General features: G+C 48.1%; 1 protein-coding gene and 1 long non-coding RNA gene across 2 annotated transcripts in view; one reads left to right on the forward strand and one right to left on the reverse strand.

Annotated features, from left to right (window-relative positions):
• Positions 1-1,744: 1,744 nt before the first annotated feature.
• Positions 1,745-21,383, reverse strand: part of LOC129494952 (uncharacterized) — a 72,701-nt gene continuing 53,062 nt past the window's right edge. The window contains exon 3 of the long non-coding RNA XR_008661435.1: positions 1,745-1,810. This is a non-coding gene — a long non-coding RNA (uncharacterized LOC129494952). The remainder of the gene's footprint in view (positions 1,811-21,383) is intronic.
• NEUROG1 (neurogenin 1) lies at positions 8,324-9,064 on the forward strand. The gene has a single exon (XM_055302207.1). The coding sequence runs from the start codon at positions 8,324-8,326 to the stop codon at positions 9,062-9,064; it is 741 nt and encodes a 246-aa protein (XP_055158182.1).

A 21,383-nucleotide genomic window follows, 5' to 3' on the forward strand; every position in this document is an offset into this window, starting at 1 on the left:
GGGTAGTCTGGGAAAACTAGAAGAAAAGAAAATGCCAGAAAGTTACGGTAAAACTTAAGATGCGGCTGAAGTCTCATTCTGTGCCCCTGCTGCGAGTGTTTGAATAAGAAGAATGCTCCCGGACTGTAACAAGCAAAAAGAATGAAGAAGACAAAAGATTTCCAGAAAAAGGTTTAGCCAGAAGACAAGGCAAGTGAAACTGAAAGGAGAAAAAAAGCATTTACAATGGAACAATAAGTGTACTAATCGCTTTGATATATTATACAAGCCCAAAGACCCAAAACATTGTGTAATTATTTATAAATGACTTCTCCACTCCTGTGTATAATGCAGAGGAAAGAATAAAACTGCAGGCTACTCTCTAAACTATTTCTAAATAGACCTGGTTCAAAAGAAGGCAGGAGTGTTTGAAATAAAATAATTAATGGTGGATTTTATGGTTGTCTCATTAAAACATTTTAATTACTACAAACAAAATGCATTTGTGTTCCAACCCAACATGAATATATGTAGCCCGCAGCATTAAGGAAGAGAAAAAGCAAAAGGGAAACCCTTCACCTATTTCTCTATTCTGTTTATTTCAGAATTCTCTCCCCTAAAACGATAGTGAAATTCCATTAGGATAAATTTCACTGTGGCTTCTTTTGTAGGCACAGAAGAAAACATCCTCACACATTTTTCCCACACTTGACCCACAAGCACCTTAGAGTGAGGCGGGTGTTTTTGATCTCCCCTGGAAATGTTCTTAAGGATTTAAAAACATGAAACAGACAAAAATGAACCTTGGCTTTAGCAATATCCTGTGGCAGGTGGGGCCTGGATTTGGGGAGCTGAATCTGGTGACAGCAACATCAGGGCCTCTGTTCTGTTTTGTCTCTAAATCTGAGCCCAGAAGAGTTCAAGAAATCTATGAAGGCAAAACTCAGACTTTGAAAGAGGTTCTGGATTGATTCTAGCCTCATGCAGGTGATGTGAATATGATTCCAGGCCTCACGCCTGATGGGGGCTGAGCACCTAATGCCTAAACCCTCTTGAGTCCAGGGCCCCGCACCCCTATGGGCCCACCCTGCACAAGTGTGCACACCCCATTTGCCTCCCCCGACTGTACTTTGGGCACAAAAAGGACATTGTTTCACCCAAGACTGGCCCAAACCACAAATGCCCTTCAAACCTTAGGCGAGCCCAAGCACAGATTGTCCCCCACCACCAGGCTTGGGAACACCAATCGAATTTGAAAATTTCTCATGGAAAGAATTTATCTGGCTGCATAACTGACCAATGTGTTTTTTGGAAGGCATGTCTTATACAGCACTAGAATGAAGTTGATCTGCACCAGGACTTCCCCTGGAGGCCAACATTTATTCCCCAAGTAGGCAGATTGTACACAACCGAACACATCAGTATACAATGCCACAGAATATTCAAGCAGACATCTCTGAGGTGGGAAATGCATACAGCCGGCACTGTATTTAGCAGGGCAGGGGCCGAGGGGGCCTCCACGGATTTCTGGAAAGCATGGATAATTTCCCATTTTCCTTGCTCTGTCACTGAAAGACGCCTCTGTTCCCCCCCCTGCCTCGTTTCCCCCCTCCCTCCTGCCCCCCCTTCCACAACTGTCATGGGTCATCAGTAAAGAAAACAGGGAATTGTTTCTCCTTTCCACTCCCCACCCCGACCCTGCTTCTCTTAGATGGAAACGCATATCTGCGGGTGTATTTAACAGAGTGAAAGGATTTACTGTGTGCCTCTCTGTCCAACATCATCCTTCGTTGCTTCCTCGGGAGTAACTGCACCCTTTTCTTCCTTTTTTCTAAAAAAAAAAAAAAAAAAAAAAAAGATTACAGTGTTTTCTTTCTAAAATGCCACCCAGCAAACCAATGCCATCCCTCCCCACAGCCCCAGAAAGAACTAGATGATGATAGTTGGGATGGTTTGGAAAGGGTGGCCCTCGAACAGCTCTGCTTTGTGCAAAAAATCTGCCTTATAAACTCGGTGCACTGCACGGCCTGGTGTCCAAGACCCGGATGGATGAGTGGCTGAGTAAGGCACCAACACCCTTCACCTCTCTTACCCTAAATGGCATCTGACAGTTCATGTATACCATGAAGAAGGAGAAGGAGAAGGAGATCACCTGTAACAAAATCCAGATCTACATGTAGATGCCACAGCACTCTTGAAATTAATATTCTGTCTAACAATTGGTATGGATGGGGAATGATAAATCTCAACTGAAACTGTTTAGGAGAAAAGTGTGGAATGTGATGATGTCCTTCCTCCCGCCCCATCCAACACATTCAGATGATCATACCAGCACTTGGAATTACAGGACACTAACCCCTCAGCCTCGTTCCTGAAGCAGCTTCTCTAAAAGACAGTTTGTTCAATGTCAGGCATATGTGTTTCTGAAAACTGAAAGGGAGGGTGGCAAGAAAGCCATCTGGCTCAGCTTCATGTCCACAAAAGGGCCAAAGGCTGTGGGTACTAACTCCAAATGAAGTCACATGCATGGTCACTGAATCACTGACAAAGCTACAGGAAGAAGATGTGCCCCCAGAAATTTAAATCTGTTCCTATCCCTGCATTTCCATGCCTGCACACGTGATTACTTGATGGTCTTTTTAAAATTCTGAAATTGTCTGGGGGCCTGGCTGGCTCAGTTACTAGATCATGTAACTCTTGATCTCGGGGTCATGAGTTTGAGCTTCCATGATGGGTGTAGAGATTGCTTAAAAAATAAATAAAAATGTTTTAAAATTCTGAAATTGTCTTGGTGAACAGCACAGACAGCTTTGTATTTGTGTATGCTGACCACATTAATTTATTGCAGATAAACCTTTATAATTGGCCACTATTTTCTCCTATTTTGGCCTTTCTTTGCTTAAAACAAGCAAAAAAAAAAAAAAACCACCAAGAATCTCAAAATATCCTGGAAACATCAGATGCCTTGCTCAACCCTGAAAGCCTCTCCTCCCATGTCTCCAGCAGGCTGGTTCCATCATTGGGTGTTGACATCAGAAAGGTCCTCTCAGTAAGGGACTGAAGTCACCTCCCTGTTGGTTCCACAGTGGCCTCGAGGTAGACCTCCAGAGCTGCCTGGAAGAGGCATGCCCTTTCCAGCCCCAGCATCCCTCCCAGAGATCCTCATCTCCCCTCTACACCCCCAGTGGTCACACAGCCAAGCAAAACCAGAGAAGCCCCAGTCTTGGCATCACTTGGAGCTGTCACAGATGCATGTTGCTCAGCCTCATGGGCTTAGGTCAGCACAGGATCGAAGGGTGGATGCTAAAGCAAGGCATTTATTCCAATATGAGGGGCAAACAGAGGCTCTAAGTATCAATCACCACTTCAGCATCTGATCCATATTTCCAGATTCTGATGAGAACATCTGGGCGAGGGTCCACCATCATCCTTACCACCTCAGGGACCACATCCAGTCCCTTGGAACATCTATCTCCCCACCCAGACTGGCAGCTGGATGGGTTACACATCAGGCAGCCAGAACACCTGGTGCAGCCTTGCCACCTCGGTGCCTGCTGGGGCCAGATTTATTGCCTGCCCAGATAGCATCCTAATGTGCTCTGGGAATGAGGGCTTCCACAGATGTGCTCTGTACATCCCTTTAGCCTCCAAGGGAGTTGGTGGGCAGGAGAAGCTTCTCAGACTTTCTTTGGAAGGGAGAGTTCTGAGCCTCAAAGGGAACACATGGGAGCCTAAGCCAACATCTCATTCTCATTCTCCCAGGGCTCAGTGCCATCCTCAGTGGGTCACCTGCAGGACAGCCCCACTCATCCACCCAAGCCTCAGATGCACTTATGAAAAGCAAAGTGGGCAAGCACTAATGTCCAGGGAGGAGGTGTACTTGCCCAAGAGCCAGAGCAGACAGGGGAAGGCTCAGATGCCTGCCCAGTCAGGTAACCATGGCTCAGGCAGAGGAGTGGGACACATGCAGGAGAGAGCACAGAGCCACTGCTAGCTCACAAGGTACCTTTGGGCACATTTAAATAGGACACCTCTCTGGGAAGATGCAATCCCACATCACAGTACATGGCTTGGCACATGGTAGAGAGGTTGGAATTTAGCCTCCACTTGCACTGGATGCTCTTGTGCAGTGAACCACTGGACCAACTGTGATAGCCCTGCTCAGAAAAAGCAAAAGGAGAATGAGACAAAGAGGAAGAAAGAAGGCTACCATGGCCATTTGAAGCCCATCACAACTGTCTCCTACCTTCTTCCCACTGGGACCCCATAGAAGTCCCATCCAGACTGACCGCCACAGTCATCCCCATAATCCCCTTCTATTTAAACTGTCTGTTCATATCCCATCCATCCTTCAAGGTCTTCTCAAGTCCTCCTCTGCCAGGAAACCTTTCTTGACGACCCCCTTTCCTTTGGGAGATGCACAATGCTCTCCAGGTCTGCCGCCTCTATGGACCCTCAGTACTTCTCACAGCCACTGGCAGGTCACCCTTCTGTGACCACTTCTCCCCGGCTGGCCACATCTCCCCTGCTCCATGACTACAAGTCTGCCTGACTCGACACAGAGCATCTGGCACCGGGCAGCATGCAAGAAGTGCTCACTGTGTACTTACTGATTAACTGTGATGGAAAAATCTGGAATTGGGGCTAAAAGGACTCCTAAGTCTGGCTCTAGTTTGACCACCAGCGATCCCTGGGGTAACCAGGAGAAAAGACCCCTCAATCATCCACCTGCTTCTTAGGCATGAGGTGCAGTGTGCAGATGAATAACCTCCAAGGGTTCTGCCAGCGGTCAACCCTAAGCTTACGAGGCTCCATGCCCATCACCCCCATCAGCCAGGTTTTCACCCCTGTTAACTCAGTAACTAGCACAGTGCTTGGCCCAGAATAGGCAAGCAATATGGTATATGGGTTGCCTCAGTCTCCATGCTTTGGCAATGGAGCATTTAACTTGGGGTTTTATGTAGCAAACCACAGACATCAAACCTAGCCAACCCAAGCAAAAGGGCCCTACTAAGAAAAGTCTTACTATGGGGTTTCTTGTGCAATGAAAAGACTAGAGAACCAGGCTTGGAATATAGGGGGCAATGGGGGATGGGTAGCAGAATCACAACTAAAGACAGGCCCACCAGAAGGCTAGGGCAGGATACCCACTGGCTCCTGGCCATACCTTTTACCACTGGCCACTAGCCCATCCAGGTTGTTTCCACAAAACATGTATACTCTGAACTGTCACTAGCTCAGAGCCAAGTTCCAAGTGGGGCAAGAAACTGACCCCATTTAAGTCACATGGCCATACCCCAATTGCCAAGAATGCCGAGGGAGGAGCCCATACATTCAAATTCCTCCACAGGAAGGCTCTTCAGGTGTAAGGCAGCCAAGAAATGACACTCCAGTGACCCTGTTCCCCTAAACAGACAGATCCTCTCTCCCAAGAATTTAGAAAAGGAGCTAGTGGGATCCCTGGGTGGCGCAGCGGTTTGGCGCCTGCCTTTGGCCCAGGGCGCGATCCTGGAGACCCGGGATCGAATCCCACGTCGGGCTCCCGGTGCATGGAGCCTGCTTCTCCCTCTGCCTCTCTCTCTCTCTCTCTCTCTCTCTCTCTCTCTCTCTCTATCATAAAAAAATAAATAAATAAAAATTAAAAAAATAGAAAAGGAGCTAGTATGTTGGAGTAGTATGTTGAATAGTGGCTCCCCAAATGATGTGTCCACCAGAACCTCATAATGTGAACTTATTTGGAATAAGGTTCTTTGTGGCTGGAATTAAGGTAAGGATTTCAAGGCAAAATCGTCCTGGATTAGGGTGGGCCCTGAATCCAATGACGAGTGTCTTTATAAGCCCTAAATCCAGTGTCCCTTTAAGACAGAGAAGGAGGCGGCAGAGACTGAAGTGGTGCAGCTACAAATCAAGGAGGCCAAGGATTACCAGGAGCCCCCAGAAGCTAGGAGAGGCACAGAACACAATCTCCCTCAGAACCTCCAAAGAGCCAACCCTGCTGATGCCTTGATTTCAGACACCCAGCCTCCTGAAGAATAAACGTCTGCTGTTTTAAGGCCCCTACTTTGTGGAGATTGAGTACCCCAGTCTCAGGAATATCATACAGGCACCGAGCAATGTCAAATCAAGGCTGGTGGGAGTGCCCTGGAGCCTCATGGAAGCAGAGAGAGGACACCTCAGCTCCAGCAGACTCACAAATACCAGCACCTTTGTGTCCCTTGAAATGCCTATTACCAGCCAACAATTTCCCTTTCTTGCTTCACCAGATTAAATCCATTTTTTGTGACTTCTAACAAATCTAAAGCTCTTCTATATGAGCGTGTACAGCCTTCTCTCCAGGTGGGGAGTAAAAGGTAAGGCAGGGCAGAGGGGAAGGAGTTGCTGAGCAGAGTCCATGAAGCCAGAAGACCAGCACTGGACCACCAGCCAAGGCAGGCCCTGCCTCTAGACAACAGCACAGCAGAAAGGGGACAGTGTCTCTGGCAAGGACAGCTCTGAGGACAACAGGCCAGGGACCACACCTGAGGCCATCACCCAGATATCATGGGGAGGAGACTGAAACTTTGCTAAAAGATGTTCATTTTGTTTTTTTAAGATTTTATTTATTTATTCATAGAGACACACAGAGAGAGAAGGAGAGAGAGAGACAGGCAGAGGGAGAAGCAGGCTCCACACAGGGAGCCCGACGTGGGACTCGATCCCAGGTCTCCAGGATCACACCCCTGGCTGCAGGCGGCGCCAAACCGCTGCGCCACTGGGGCTGCCCTGTTCATTTTGTTTTTAACTTCCCCGCTCCCATAATCTGGTGTGTTCCTTAGTTACTATTTCTCCCTAAGTACAAAGTTGGGGGTGTCTGGGTTCTACTGCTCCAAAGTGGGCCCTGGTGACCAGAGAAAAGTGCTGACAGAGTGTAAACCTTCTGCTATAACAGGTGCATTCATATCACTAAGGGAGAGAAAGGAATAGGGGGGTGTGGCAGTGGCTCCACTGGGTGCTTGCTACCGTCTCTCCTAGGCCAGGAAAGCCAGGTCTACTTGGGGGGGGGGGTGTGCTCACACTCCAGGGAGCCTCAGAGGCCGCATGCCGGTCCAGAGAGGCAGAGTCAGGGGGCGGGGCTCCCGGAGTGGGGGCGGGGGGGGGGAATTCTCATGGTTCTGTTATTTTAAAAGTCACTGGAAAGTGTTGGGGTAGGAAGGCTGAGGGACTAGTGAGATGCTAGGGGTGTTCGGCCAAAACTGCACTCAACTTGAAAAATCATCTATTCCTTTACTTTCCAAACTTCTCTTCCACCTCCTCCATCCACCGCCCCTAGGTGAGGAGTCGAAGAGGCACTGCCCTGTTTCTTCAATCCGGAAGGAACAGAAGCACGTATCTCTGCCCTCTGCTCCATGACCCTCACTCGGCCCCCCTCCGTCGTTGGGTGGGGGTTTTCCCGCAGTTCTGAGGGCGCTGCCTCTCCCCACCATTGGTCGGGCGCTGCCGTACAAAAGCGCCGTGCCAACTGTCCCTCGAATATCATTTCACATCATCCTCAACAGGACGACTTGTGCCCCATCTTGCAGATGGGGAAAGTGAGGTCAAATCACTGGCCCGAAGTCACAGGGCCCGTGAGCAGCGGGAGAGAGGAAGCGAACCCAGGCTTCCAGCCGGCTCCAGGCTTCCGCAACTTGCTGCGCGGGCCACACTCTCCAGCCCGCGCCCCGCCTCCTCATCCCACCCCGGCGAGGGGCGCCGGGCCCGCCCCCAGAGGAGCGTGCCTCGGCCGCTAATCGCCGGCCGCCCCCGCCTCCGCTGCACCGCCCCGAGACGCCCCCGCCGGCTTAGCCCGGAGCCGGCTCCCGGGGCCCCGCGCCGCCGCCGCCGATTGGCCCGCGGTAATTACGGGCACGCTCCGGGAGGGGGGAGGGGCCGGGCGGCCCCCCGCGAGCATAAATTATGCAAATACCCGGGCACCGCACGGGGCCGACCTGCCGCCTCGCTGCATTCACGGGGGCTGCCGCGGGGGCGGAGGTGGCAAGGGAGGGGGGCGCCCATTGTTGGGGCGGGTACTTAAGGGGTCCTGAGGCCGGTCGTGTGCCACACTCGGTACTCACACGAGCTGATCTGCTCGCCGGCGAGATCACTCGGGAGACCGGCCAGGAGCGTGGCCCCTGCAGACGAGGCGAGGAGGCGAAGCCAAGCTCCAGGTGCGCCCCCGCGCCTTTCCAGGCCTTCGCGCCCGCAGCAGCCACAGGGTAGGCCCGGGCCATTTGTAACGTAAGTGCGCCCCGGCGACCCTGCCCTCAACCCCGGGCTCCAGTCCTCCAGGCGCGCTCTTACCTGCCCGTCGGTCCTGCGCCGCGCAACGATGCCAGCCCCCCTGGAGACCTGCCTCTCGGACCTCGACTGCGCCAGCAGCAGCAGCAGCAGCAGCAGCGACCTATCCGGCTTCCTCACCGACGAGGAGGACTGTGCCCGGCTCCAAACACCAGCTCCTGTCTCGGGGACGCCCGTGCCAGTCCGCAGGGCGGTGCCCGGGGTTCCTGCAGCGCCCGATACTCCCCGGGCGCAGGACGACGAGCAGGAGCGGCGGCGGCGCCGCGGCCGAGCGCGTGTGCGCTCCGAGGCGCTGCTGCATTCGCTGCGCAGGAGCCGGCGCGTCAAGGCCAATGACCGCGAGCGCAACCGCATGCACAACTTGAACGCGGCGCTGGATGCGCTGCGCAGCGTGCTGCCCTCCTTCCCCGACGACACCAAGCTCACCAAGATCGAGACGCTGCGCTTCGCCTATAACTACATCTGGGCTCTGGCGGAGACTCTGCGCCTCGCCGACCAGGGACTGCCCGGGGGCGGTGCCCGGGAGCGCCTCCTGCCGCCGCACTGCGCCCCCTGCCTGCCGGGGCCCCCGAGCCCTTCCAGCGACGCCGAGTCCTGGGGCTCCGGTGCCGCCGCCTCCCCTTGCGCCACCGCCGCCTCGCCACTGTCTGACCCCAGTAGCCCCGCCGCCTCGGAAGATTTCGCCTACGGCCCCGGCGACCCCCTTTTCTCCTTCCCCGGCCTGCCCAAAGACTTGCTCCACACGACGCCCTGTTTCATCCCGTACCACTAGGCCCCTTAGGGACACCGTTATCTTCCCCCGCCCTCAGGCAACAGGCAGTAGATGGAGCCCCAGCCCGGCGGAGGGAGGGAGCAGGAGCTTTCAAGGGGTGGGAGATACCTGAGCCGCTTGTTAGGTCGCTGCACCCTCGCCGAGGCTGCCCCCTGGTCTGTTTCTCCAGCCCTCAGCCCACGGCCCCTCCTGCCCGCCCTTAGACGGCCTTTCCTTTTGCACTTTCTGAACTTCACAAAACCTCCTTTGTGACTGGCTCAGAGCTGACCCCAGCCACCACTTCAGTGTGATTTAGAAAAGGGACAGATCAGCCCCTGAAGACGAGGTGAAAAGTCAATTTTACAATTTGTAGAACTCTAATGAAGAAAAACGAGCATGAAAATTCGGTTTGAGCCGGCTGACAATACAATGAAAAGGCTTAAAAAGGAGAGACAAGGAGTGGACTTCATGCATTATGGATCCCGACCCCCACCACTGCAGGCTTGCTCTAGGAAGAACCCAGAGACTTGAGACTTGCGTAGCTATTCAGGCACCGACTGGGCTGGAAAGTACTTTAATTTATTCAAGATACTTCTTTCATATGAAAATGTATTTTTGTATATAAAGATTTTATTCTATTATTATGAGCTATCAAAGTTTACATTTTTGTACTGCAGATGTTTCGTGTAAATAAAAACTAAGTAAAAAAAAAAAATAAGTCACCAAGTTTCTCGCCTAATGTTGATGTCTCACTGAGGCTTTTTTCCCTTCCCCTGACGTCTCAACCACCAAAGTGAAACACTATCCTTACCCACCTCCAAACCTTCCAGTCCCTTTTCAAAAACAATTTAAAAAAAATAAAACGCACCCAATTTCCAACAAGGAATGGGATAGACAGACCAGGGCATTTGGGATTCATCATTTCCTTTCACCTTATAAACACAAGGGAGATCTTTCAAGCTCCTCATAAGCCAATTAAGACTTTTTAGTGGGGAATTAGCCCGGATATGCAGCTACCTGTAGAGGTAGGGGCGGTAGGAGACTCTTTCTTTTGAGGAACTCGACATCAGCTGGCTCTGTGTTTCAAAGAGAGGGGATTAAAAAGATCAATACAGTGTGACCAGTGGCTAGGAAGTCCCAGTGACAGGTGGGCCCAGCCTGGGCAAGCAGAAGGGTCCACTCTTCTAACAGCCTATTTAGAGGGAAAAATTGATTTGTAAACAATGCCTCCAAATTGTTGTCCATTGAGGCTAAGATCACCCTGGCTGTGAGGTATGGAATGAATTAGGCTGGTGTGGCATCCCTGGTTGGGATGTGCACCTGCCTAAAATTGTGAGTTAGGGTGCCTGCGCGCGCGCACACACACACACCCCATATATACACCCACACACACACATGCTGTGCCCACAGTGAGGCGGGGGCAGGGGCGGTGGGTGGTGAATAGGGAGACATTCGGTGGGCTCCGTCCTGGCTTGCTCAGCCAGTCTTCAAGGGCAACAGCCAAAGCTTTCATTTGCTGCCAGAGAAATCAGCCGCCCAAACTCAGTGGGGATTTTTCTGACTGCAGTGTGTTTGTTGTCTGACAAGTAGCTAACAGCATTGGCCACTAGCAGCTTTTGTTTTAAATTTCAGAATGCGGATGATTAAAAAGATGCTTCCTAAAATGCTTTGCTGTTTACCCAGCTCACAAGTTACCACACATGAAGACCAATTTTTTACCCCCACTGGGTTACCCCTTTCCATGAACTTAATCATTTAGAAGCAGGAGTTCAGGAAAATAGTATACTCTCATGTTAAAGAAATCATATCTGTTTAGGAGGTACATAGAAACAGAGGGTCAAAAGTAAAGCCAGTAATAGCATTTTCCCCCGTGCAAGAGTTTTCCCTCCTCAGGACGTATGTCCTGATGACTTGGATCCACAGACTCATAAGCCACATCTCCAGCAGGCGTCACTAAGCCCAGCCACCAGCCAGGAGCCCTCTTTCAGATAAAAAGGCTCCTTTACAGAAGGTTCTGGAAAGTTGGATGCCTTCTCTAACTGCCCTCAGAGCAGACAAAGGATCCTCCAAGAAAAGCTTCAGAAGTTGTGAGGGCTGAGAATGGAGTTGTTTCTGCTAAAAGCTCTAAGGAAGAAGTTGTGTCTCTTGAATGACCCTGCCTGGGGCCCCACTCTATTGTCTGTGTCAGAATTAATTCACTCTACTAGCTTTGCATTTTCCTATAGCAAAAGACACAAATGGTCTGCATCAGATTTTCTGCTTTCCTGTGCATAGGATGTTTGGAAGTAACTCCTTTCAGATCTGGACTGCAAGAAGGGCAGGTCCCCTATGGAGACTCTGCTCCACCAGGGTGTTGGTACACATATCTGGACCAGAGGAAGAGAACAGCTAATTATGTTTATCATTGTCCAAAATCCTTGGGAAAACGAGCAGCCAGCAAACACCCCGAAATCCCCCAGGCAACCTGGGGCTCACAGCTGCAATAGAACCTTTGTGTCCTAAAATGGTACACAGCCAGCACCAAAATCAGAAAACATCACTACCCCCAATACTGCAGAAGAGCAAACCATATTCCCAACTTGGTTGCCAAAATAGGCTCATAACGTATGGTGCAGGTCCCAGAACGCCTTCCATCTAAAGAAACATCTTTTGCAACATCAGTTGCCCGGAGGGGGGGGGGCATCTCCACCCCTACCAGTTAATACGAAAAAAGACCGTTCTTCCAAGGAAGAAAGTGTATATGTACAGTCCTTGGAGCTCTCAAATAAGAGAAAAGGAGGTGGCTTAAAGTGCTTATTCCTAGCTCAGGGGCCTCTTTCTTCCTGCAGCAAGCTCTCATTCATCCACTGGCATCTGTGAAGGCAGGCTGGAGGCTACTAAAATATTGTACTCAATTATGGAGCATAGAACTCCCTGCTGACAGTCATGATTCACTTCTTCAACAGAATCTTCCACCACCGAGGAATCAGCAGGCACCTAGAAAGACATATTTGTTCTCTACCTTGATCTCTCTATTTGTTTCTGTCCTGGTGTAATGTGTATTTGTACACACACTGCTTCCAAGCCTTTGGGAAACCAGGCCAGGAAAGACTGGGATGCACAGGAAATGAAGGATTTCCCTCTTAGCTTTAATCACTCTTCGTCAAGCCCCTGCTGCGTGCTGAGCACCATTCTAGGCACTGTGGGGGCCAAGACACCTCAAAAAGAGGCTCACCGGAAGGAGCTTAGAGTCTCACAGGGAAAGACAAATCAAATTCCTGAGAGATGGTGGTAAATGCTGAAGAGAAGAATATACAATCAAGTAAAATAAGGGGAATATGGAATGCCAGGGTCCAAGGGAGTTTGCTCTTTTAAAAAAAATGGTTAGGAGGGCGCCTGGGTGGTTCAGTCAGTTAAGCATCCAATTCTTGATCTCAGCTCCAGTCTCAATCTCAGGGTCATGAGTTCAAGCCCCACATCGGGCTCCACGCTGGGCATAGAGACTGCTTAAAAATTAAAAGAAAATAAAAAATAAAAGATGGTCAGGGAAGGGCTTTTAATGAGATGACATCTGTGCAAGGCTCAGGTGAGAGAGGAATGGAGCAAACCATAGCATTAATCAGAGGGAAATGTCTCCAGGAGAAGACACCATGAGGAGAAAGCCCTGGCCATGCACAGTGCAGAGAGGGACAATGAAGAAGCTGATGTGACAGGCACAGAAGGCATAATGGGGGGTGGGGGGTGGGGTGGGGGCAAGGATGGAGACAGACAGGAGGCAGTGCAAATCATGATTTTTGTTCTCCCAAGGTAATTGAAAGGTTGAAAGCAGAGGAGTGATGTAAGTTGACTTACATTTTTTAATTTTTTTTTTTTTTATTTATGATAGTCACAGAGAGAGAGAGAGAGAGAGAGAGGCAGAGACACAGGCAGAGGAAGAAGCAGGCTCCATGCACCGGGAGCCCGATGTGGGATTCGATCCCGGGTCTCCAGGATCGCGCCCTGGGCCAAAGGCAGGCGCCAAACCGCTGCGCCACCCAGGGATCCCTGACTTACATTTTTTAAAGCCACACTGGTTGTTACAGGGATTGCAGGCTTCAGGGACCAGGACAGAAACAGGGAACCCAACTAAGCCTCTGTACATTCATCCTGAAAAGGGGCTTGCAGCAGTAGAAGGGGTGAAGGGTGGCCAGAACCAGGACAACTTCTGGAGTAGCCAACAACAGGATTTGTTTTAGGTTATGAAAGGAAGAAATCAAGGAGGTCTTCATGGACTTGGGTCAGGAGCCATGAACACACAGAACCTATCCCTAAAAGCCCTTTACAAATGGTTAATTTTGTGGAAACTACTCATTTAGCACCCAAAGCAAAGATGGAAACATGAGTTGCAGTGTCCATAAGGTTATAGACAGATGACTGCTCAGAAGAACCATAACTTTTTCTGGGTTCAGAGCCTAAAAATAATGCCTCAGAGAAAACTCACAATGGGGTAAGGGAGAGGGACTCCTGATGACATGGACAACGTCCTCAATGTCATCATCATCATACACATCACCATCCCAGCTAACACTCACACAGCGCTTATTCTGTGTTTCAGGTACTTTCTAAACATATGACACATGTTCCATTTAATTCTCACAACTCGGGAGGTCAATAATAGCATGATCTCCATTATACAGATGAGGGAACTCTAGGCACAGAGAAGTCAAATAAATAACTTTCCTGGGACCACGGAGCTAGTAAGTAGTTGTGAAGCTAGGGTTTGAACCCCGGCAATCTGGCTCCAGCGAGTCTGCTGCTTTGTTAGGTTGTCTCTGAAGGAATGCAAATGAAAACATCATGGGCCACAAGTTTAGCTATCTGAGGCCCAGAATGATCCAGGGGTAAGCTTAACCAAGCTACAGATGGGGCTGCACCTGCCATATAAGGCCTTTGACTGAATGAGGAAAAGTGCTGCTCCTCCCACCCCTCCTGGTGCCAGGCCTGTGCCAGGGTGCAGAGTGAGGTACAGAGTCTCCTTTGCCCCTCTCGTGGGGGATGTGCACAAGGCACAATCCATACGAGCTTATCTAATAGCCATAGAGGCAAGGATGGGCACCTGAATGCGCCTTTTCCTGACTTAAGTAAAGACTGTGTGTGTGTTGGAGGTGTTTTCTGGCAAGGACCTGGGGTATCACTGCATCAGTTTCCAAAACCAGCAGAGCATAGAACCTCCTGTGAAGAATCAGTTTTTTCCTCATTTATATCTGGCTAGAAAGTCCCTTTACATCTCACCAAGGCCTAGCCTTCCTTTAGAAAATATTTCTAGGATTGCTCCAACATAGGCCAAACAGGGAATCCAGGCTTCAAAGTTCTACACAAAAGAGCATACTGGTGAAGACTGGAGCCTGGAAGGTGCTCCTGCCAACTTGTACCAATTGCCTGTATGATCCATAAGCCAAAGTCCATGGTATTCATAACTTTAGGAGCTGTCACTTCCTGGGGACAGCTCAGAACAAACAGCTCTAGCCCTGAGCTTACCTACTGCCTACAGGCTGGTGTCTGGGAGCCAGGCAACCCTCGAGGCAGGATGCAAAAATTGGATGTTGGGGTTTCACATGGCTGAGCTTATGCCTTCCTTTCTGGAAGCAATTAGACACAAGTCCTGGTTGAAGTCATTCTCTTGTTCAGGCAAAGACCACTGTGCCATTGACCAACACATCTTTTTCCAGCCTTGAGAATGATGGACAATGTGCACCCAGCTTATGCCAAGGTGGTATCAAGTCATTGAGATACAAGCAAAAGGGCACCACTTCTTTGTCACCTCAGATTTGATCTTTGCTCTACCTAAAGAATGCCACTTAGCCCTTGATAATATACTATTTGGTTCTATTAGGATAAACTCATGGGGAGCCTGGGTGGCTCAGTCAGTTAAGCGGCCATCTCTTGATTTCAGCTCAGGTCATGATCTCACAGTCCTGGGGCCCAGCCCAGCATTGAGCTTGGTGCTCAATGGGGAGTCTGCTTGAGGATTCTCTCTCTCCCTCTCCTTCTGCTTCTCTCTCCACTTTTGTTCTCATTCTCTCTCTCTCTCTAATGAATAAATAAACCATTTACTATATGACTTAGCAACCCCACACCTAGATATTGACCTAAGAGAAATGAAACAACATGCTTACACAAACACCTTTATGCAAATGTTTATATTAACTTTATATTCTCCAAAAACTAAAAAGAGCTCAGGTGGCCATCAACAGGAAAATGGATAAAGAAACTATTGCTTATCCAACTGAAAGTAGTTAATGGATATATGCTAGAGAATATAAATGAATCTCAAAACTGTAATGCTGGGTGGGGGGGGGGAGCCAGACTTAAAGGCTTATATTGGGATGTCTAGGTGGCTCAGTTGGCTGAGCACCTGACTCTTGGTTTCTGCTCAGGTCATGACCTTGGACTGTGAGATCCAGCCTGATGTCAGGCTCTGTTCTCAGTGGGAAAGCTGCTTTATATTCTCTCCCTCCCTCTCCCTCTGCCCCTCCCCCTGCTCTCTCACCCTCCCAAATAAATAAATCTTTTTTTAAAAAATAAAAGCTACAAAAAATTTTTTTTAAATAATAAAGGCTACATATTGTATTATTCCATTTATATGCATTCAGAAAAAAAGAAAAAGGGTAGGAGTAAAAATTAGATTAGGATTTCCAGGGGCAAGTGGGGAAGAAGATTAATTAGAAATAGAGCAAGAGAGTTCTTTGAAGAGTGTTGGAAACATTCTGTATCATGATTCTGATGACAGTTGCACAGTTTGTCAATACTCATACAACGGTACAACTTCAAAAGGAAAATTTTATATTATGCAAATTATATCTCAATAAGACTGACTTAAAATACAAAAAATGATCAGGGAATGTGGTGGAGTTCCCAAAACTGTCACCTGGATATGATGCAACCCAGTTTCAGCTATGAGGCCAATGACAATACCCCTTAAAGTCCTTTAAGGGTTTCCAGCATCAGTCCCTGGTGAGATATGAACAGAAATGGAAAAGGGGATATTTAGTAACATTTATATAAACTTAAGCCTATTATATCTAACAGTAAAATACTTCAGGCTTCTGTTTTGTATGTCTTTGGGAAGTTGCTCCCTTCATTGTTCTAGTAATTCCTTTTAATTTGTTTTCACAAAAACTCTGATCTGAAGTGGATCAAAAATGTTTTTTAAAAAAAAAAAGAGGAAGGAAAGAAAGAAAAGAAAATGGGCCCTTTACCACTTATAGTTTGAGAAGCTCTGCCCTAAGGAAGCGTAAAGTAACTTGGAGGACTCTGCGTGCCAGAATGATTGCATGAAGCAGAGCCACCTGGCCACCTAGAATGCTCCTCTTGGACAATTAAGTGAATGAGAAATACACTTTGTTCTTTAAGGGGTCCCCGGGTGGCTCAGTCAGTTAAGCATCTGCCTTCATTCAGCTCAGGCCATGATCCCGGCATCCTGGGATGGAGCCCCACATCGGGCTTCCTGCTCAATGGGAAGTTTGCTTCTCCCTTGCCCTCTGCCTGCTGTTCCCCCTGCTTGTGCTCTAGCTCTCTCTTTGTCAAATAAATAAATAAAATCTTTAACAAACAAACAAAAAACCTGTGTTCTTTAAGCCGCGATATCACTGTGTGTCTCTGGGATCACCACAAGGGTGTATACTACCTGCGGACTCCCAGCTAATGCCTTAGTCCCACAAAACGCTAGAAACAAAATATACAGGAAAGCACAGGCTCAAAATATATGGGAAAGCAAACACGATGAGTCTTAGTTTTCCCACCACAGAAAGTCCCCACAGAAGTGAGGAGGTAAGAGCTGAAGTCCTCACATCTTCGGCAGGGTATAGGTGGGCTGACAGCAAAGATGTGGAACCATTCTAACACCCTGTAAGTGCGCAGCAGGACTTGGCTTTCCCAGGCTTGGTGGTGGGAGGGGCAGGGCTCCTAGGACCACAGAGGCACCTGAACAACCACAGCTGCCCCAGAGGGATGGCTCTCGGGCCTCCCCCTTACTGGGCTAACATACTGGGAATGGGTACTTCTGACCATTATTGAGGGTGCTCGGGGAATGTAACTTGTCAACTCCTAATTCCAGTACTGCCAAATTCTAATTGTTCTCCTCAAGTTGCCTCAGTCTTCTCATCTGTAAAATGGAGACTAAGCACATTATTACCCATCTCTGTCACAGAATTTTTCAAGGTTTCAAGTGAGAAGTCATTCACATAAAGAGCTAAAACTGTGCCTGGCTCATTAAAGGAGCTTGATAAATGTTAGCTATTGACTGATTTAGCTGCAAGCCAATTATCCTTTGTAATGAGATGATCTCTTTCTTTGGTCACCAGATGGTCCCTGTGGTGCTTGAAGGCTGTAGGCCTTAGATACAAACCTGACTAGTGTAACTTGATTCTAATGCAGCAATTTGAGTCTAGGGGCCAATGCTATACTTCAAATGTAAAACTGTGATTAGAGTACTTAGGAGGGATATTAAATTATACCTAGTGATGGTCTGGTTGAAGCCAGACGCAAATCTCACAGCCTTTAAGACCTCTTCATATTGAGCATGAGTACAGTGCCTTCCAGTTTACAAAGCAATTTCACATCCATCATCTGATATTAGCCTCACGATGTCCAGTGAGGTAGAAGGGATTATTGTATCTATTGCACAGATGAGACAAGGGGCTCAGAGGTTAAGTGGTTCACCCAAGGTCACAGGGTTAATGAGAGGAGAAGGTGGGGCTCAGAGCCGCATCTGGTTCTGGGCCCATTTCTTTTTCCCAGATACTTTTCTGCCTCTGTAGGCCTGCTTCACCTGACCCAGGGCACACCTCCACTTCACAGTCATTTCTACACCATGAATTGTAACCAAGCAAAAGACAAATAATAAAGGTGACATGATTAGGTTGAACTACATAAAATTGCCGATATTTGAACTACAGAAATGACAATTGCATATGGTTCAACCTAATAACTAACACTTACTTGGATACTTGCCACTAAGGCAAGCACTTTACAATTGCATTGCGGCTTATCTACTCACAAAAGTTCTATGACCTCCACTTTAGAGATGAGGATTCTGAGACCAAGGTTGCAAAACTAATGAGTGATGGGGGCAGGATTTAAATGCAGGCATCTGGGCCCAGAGCACAAGGACCTAACCACTGTATTGCTCAACCATTTATTTCCCTAGCAGGAGGACATAAGCCACTAATGAAAGAAACCAGGGTTATTTGACTATACAGTGCTGCATGCAACACTTGCTATTCACTCATTCATTGGTTCAATAAATTTGAGGACCTACTATGGTTCTTGTTGTAAGACAGTTCTCCATGAGTCTCAAAGCATTTTGAAACATCTGGTGAGAAGAGGCAGTGGTTACTCTTTTTTCCAGGTTATCTTTTCAAAAATATTTGTATATCAAACAGCCTTGGAAGATAGAGTTTGTGTCTCCCTCTGGGGCAAAGGGCAGACAGACTGTCCAGGATAAGAGAATCAGGTTCCCAAAGCTCAGGGTTCCTTTTCTGTAATCCATCGTGTGCAGGTGTGAGCTGACCTTCTTTGTTCTTTGCATCACCGATTGGATATCAGGGCTTGGGGAGCCATCATAAAGATGCTAATACTCCGGTTACTGCTACTGCTGTGAGTGAGAAACTATCCTTTGTTTCTGACCCACAAGTTTCATCTTCTACCAGCATGAAACTGGGGCAGGCTAACTTGTTAACTTGCATAGGACATAATCAAACTCAGAGTTCTTGATGGTACTATGCAAGTGCTGGCCAAATGAATGAATGCATGTAATGAGCCCTCCTTTTGTACAGGAACTGTGTCTTACATATTCTAATAACAGGGACGTCTGGGTGGCTCAGCAGTTGAGCATCTGCCTTTGGCTCGGGGTATGATCCCGGAGTCCCAGGATCGAGTCCTATATCGGGCTCCTTGCATGCAGCCTGCTTCTCTTGTCTCTGCCTCTCACTGTGTCTTTCATGAATAAGTAAATAAAATCTTAAAAAATATATTTTCTAATAACATTTATCAGGAGCCATGGCTGCCACTCCCAGAGAGAAAATGCTGCAAGCAAATAGCCAGGAGTGTGGGTCCATTCTCCCTGGGTTCACCACTGGTCTTCAAAAGAGCCACATCAACACCAGTATTCACTAAGAGTTAACTGTGTATCTGGCTCCAATTTTTTGAATGCCACAGTGTCTCCCTAGAAACTCTTTGTAAGTGTTTGAAGAAGGAAGGTTTACTCAGCTATTCAACAAATACTTACTGAGTACCTACTATGTGCCTGGCTCTATTCTAGGATCTGGGAATATGAGTCAGACAGGATTTCTGCTCTCAGGAGGTTCACTGACTGATGGGAGAGACAGTCAACACACAAAGCACCAGATAGTGACAAAAAGTTCTGCAAAGACTTAAAGAGGAAAATGTGCTAATTGAGTGAGTGGAAACCACTTTAACAGTGGTGGTCTGGGGAGGCTGTTTAGAAGAAGGAACCTCTCAGCTGATTGCTGAGTGATGAGAATCAGCCCTCTTCAGATCAGGGGATGAGCCCTCCAAGCAAGGGCAATAAGATTGATGTGCTCCCAGGTCAGTGACGGGACCAGTATGGATGGAGTTCTGCCAAACAGGGAGGTAGTAGAGACTACATCAGAAAGAGAGACCAGATCCTGTGGGTCCTAATGAAGCTCCGAGGATGTTTCCTGTCAAAATGCCAGTGGTCATGACTGAACATTTTCAACCAGAACCCATCAGCCACAATGGCCAGGATTGTCACACTGAAGAAGATGCTCGATCCTGGACCATGAAGTACTTTTGCCTCAGCATCTCTGTCTATAAGGTGATCACTTGCTGGAGAAAAACAAAAACAAAAAATAAAACCAAAAAACCCAAATAACTTAGGTGGCACAAATCTCCAGAAAATGGGTATTTTAAAAAAGATCTTGTTTATTCATGAGAGACACACAGAGAGAGAGGCAGAGACACAGGCAGAGAGAGAAGCAGGCTCCATGCAAGGAACCCAATGTGGGACTCAATCCCAGGACCCCGGGATCATGAGCTGAGCCAAAGGCAGATGCTCAACCACTGAGCTACCTCAGTGTCCCAAGCCTGGAGTTTTTAAAGGAAGGGTAAGGGTTGGGTTAGAAGATTTGGGGGACCCTTGCAAATGTCAAAGCACCTCCCAGAGCCACCTTTTCTAATGCAGTTAAAGGAAATTTTTATTTATCGAGTTCCTTTTTTTTTCTTATTCATGAGACACACACACACACACATACACAGAGAGAGAGAGAGAGAGAGAAAGAGACAGAGACAGAGACAGAGAGGCGGAGACACAGGCAGAGGGAGAAGCAGGCTCCATGCAGGGAGCTGGATGTGGTACTCGATCCTGGGTCTCCAGGATCACGCCCTGGGCTGAAGGCGGCGCTAAACCACTGAGCCACCCAGGCCGCCCCAAGGAAATATTTTTTAAAAGTCAACACTCAGTGGCCAAAGGTGCAAATAATCCATCGATAACAACCACCACCATAACAAACTTCTAAATACTCAAACCCAGGGCAACTCAGTAAACAGAGCAGGATGGTGCCATAGAAATGGCTGTTAATACTGTGTAGGCACATAAAACTTAAATATGATGTTAATGGGAAATAGACCACAAACTTCACACATCCATTGACCAAAATGGTGCAAAAACTAGCTATGGGTAAAAAAATCAAGATGGGAGGAATTAGAACTTTCGAAAGAAGTTCACAAGTGGTGAGAAGGTAGTTACAAATTTTATAAGGTTGTTTACTCAATTAAAAATTATGAATGAAAACTGATTTCCAAACTGGAAGGCAAGTTTTGAGGAAAACAGGTTTTCCAGAACTATCAAGACTTAAAATTATTTCTAGAAGCCCGTTACTTTGGCCAAGTGATTCACTTGCATGGATACTACAAGATTTAATAGTAATAAAAATGCACACCATTAGCTTTTAAATGTCCTTAGGCATTTACGGCTCTCAGCTACAGGCAGCAGTTTTAATAAGTCGCCCTGTCCAGATTCCCCTAATGATATGCTTTCTACATAAAAAAGGGCTTGTGAAACCTAATTCCTCTGACAGAAGCGAGCTCCGGGCTCTGAAGCAGTGAAGATTTCAGATTTCCGCTGGGTCTCCTTGCACCTGCCATTGCGAGGCACGAGGTTTTGTGTGCAGAAGCCTCCAGGGGTTGAAATTTAGTCCTGTCCATGTAGCAGGAAGGTCAGCCGAAGTCACTGGGTCCCAAGACACTGGACTTCAATCTCCGACCAAAAACAAAACATCAAAACACTTCTATTCACCGGGACGTGCTTAGCAGCGCGCTGGCATTCACAAATGTAACGCAG

The sequence above is a fragment of the Nyctereutes procyonoides genome, unplaced genomic scaffold, assembly GCF_905146905.1.
Source record: "Nyctereutes procyonoides isolate TBG_1078 unplaced genomic scaffold, NYPRO_anot_genome, whole genome shotgun sequence".
NCBI classification, from domain to species: Eukaryota; Metazoa; Chordata; class Mammalia; order Carnivora; family Canidae; genus Nyctereutes; species Nyctereutes procyonoides.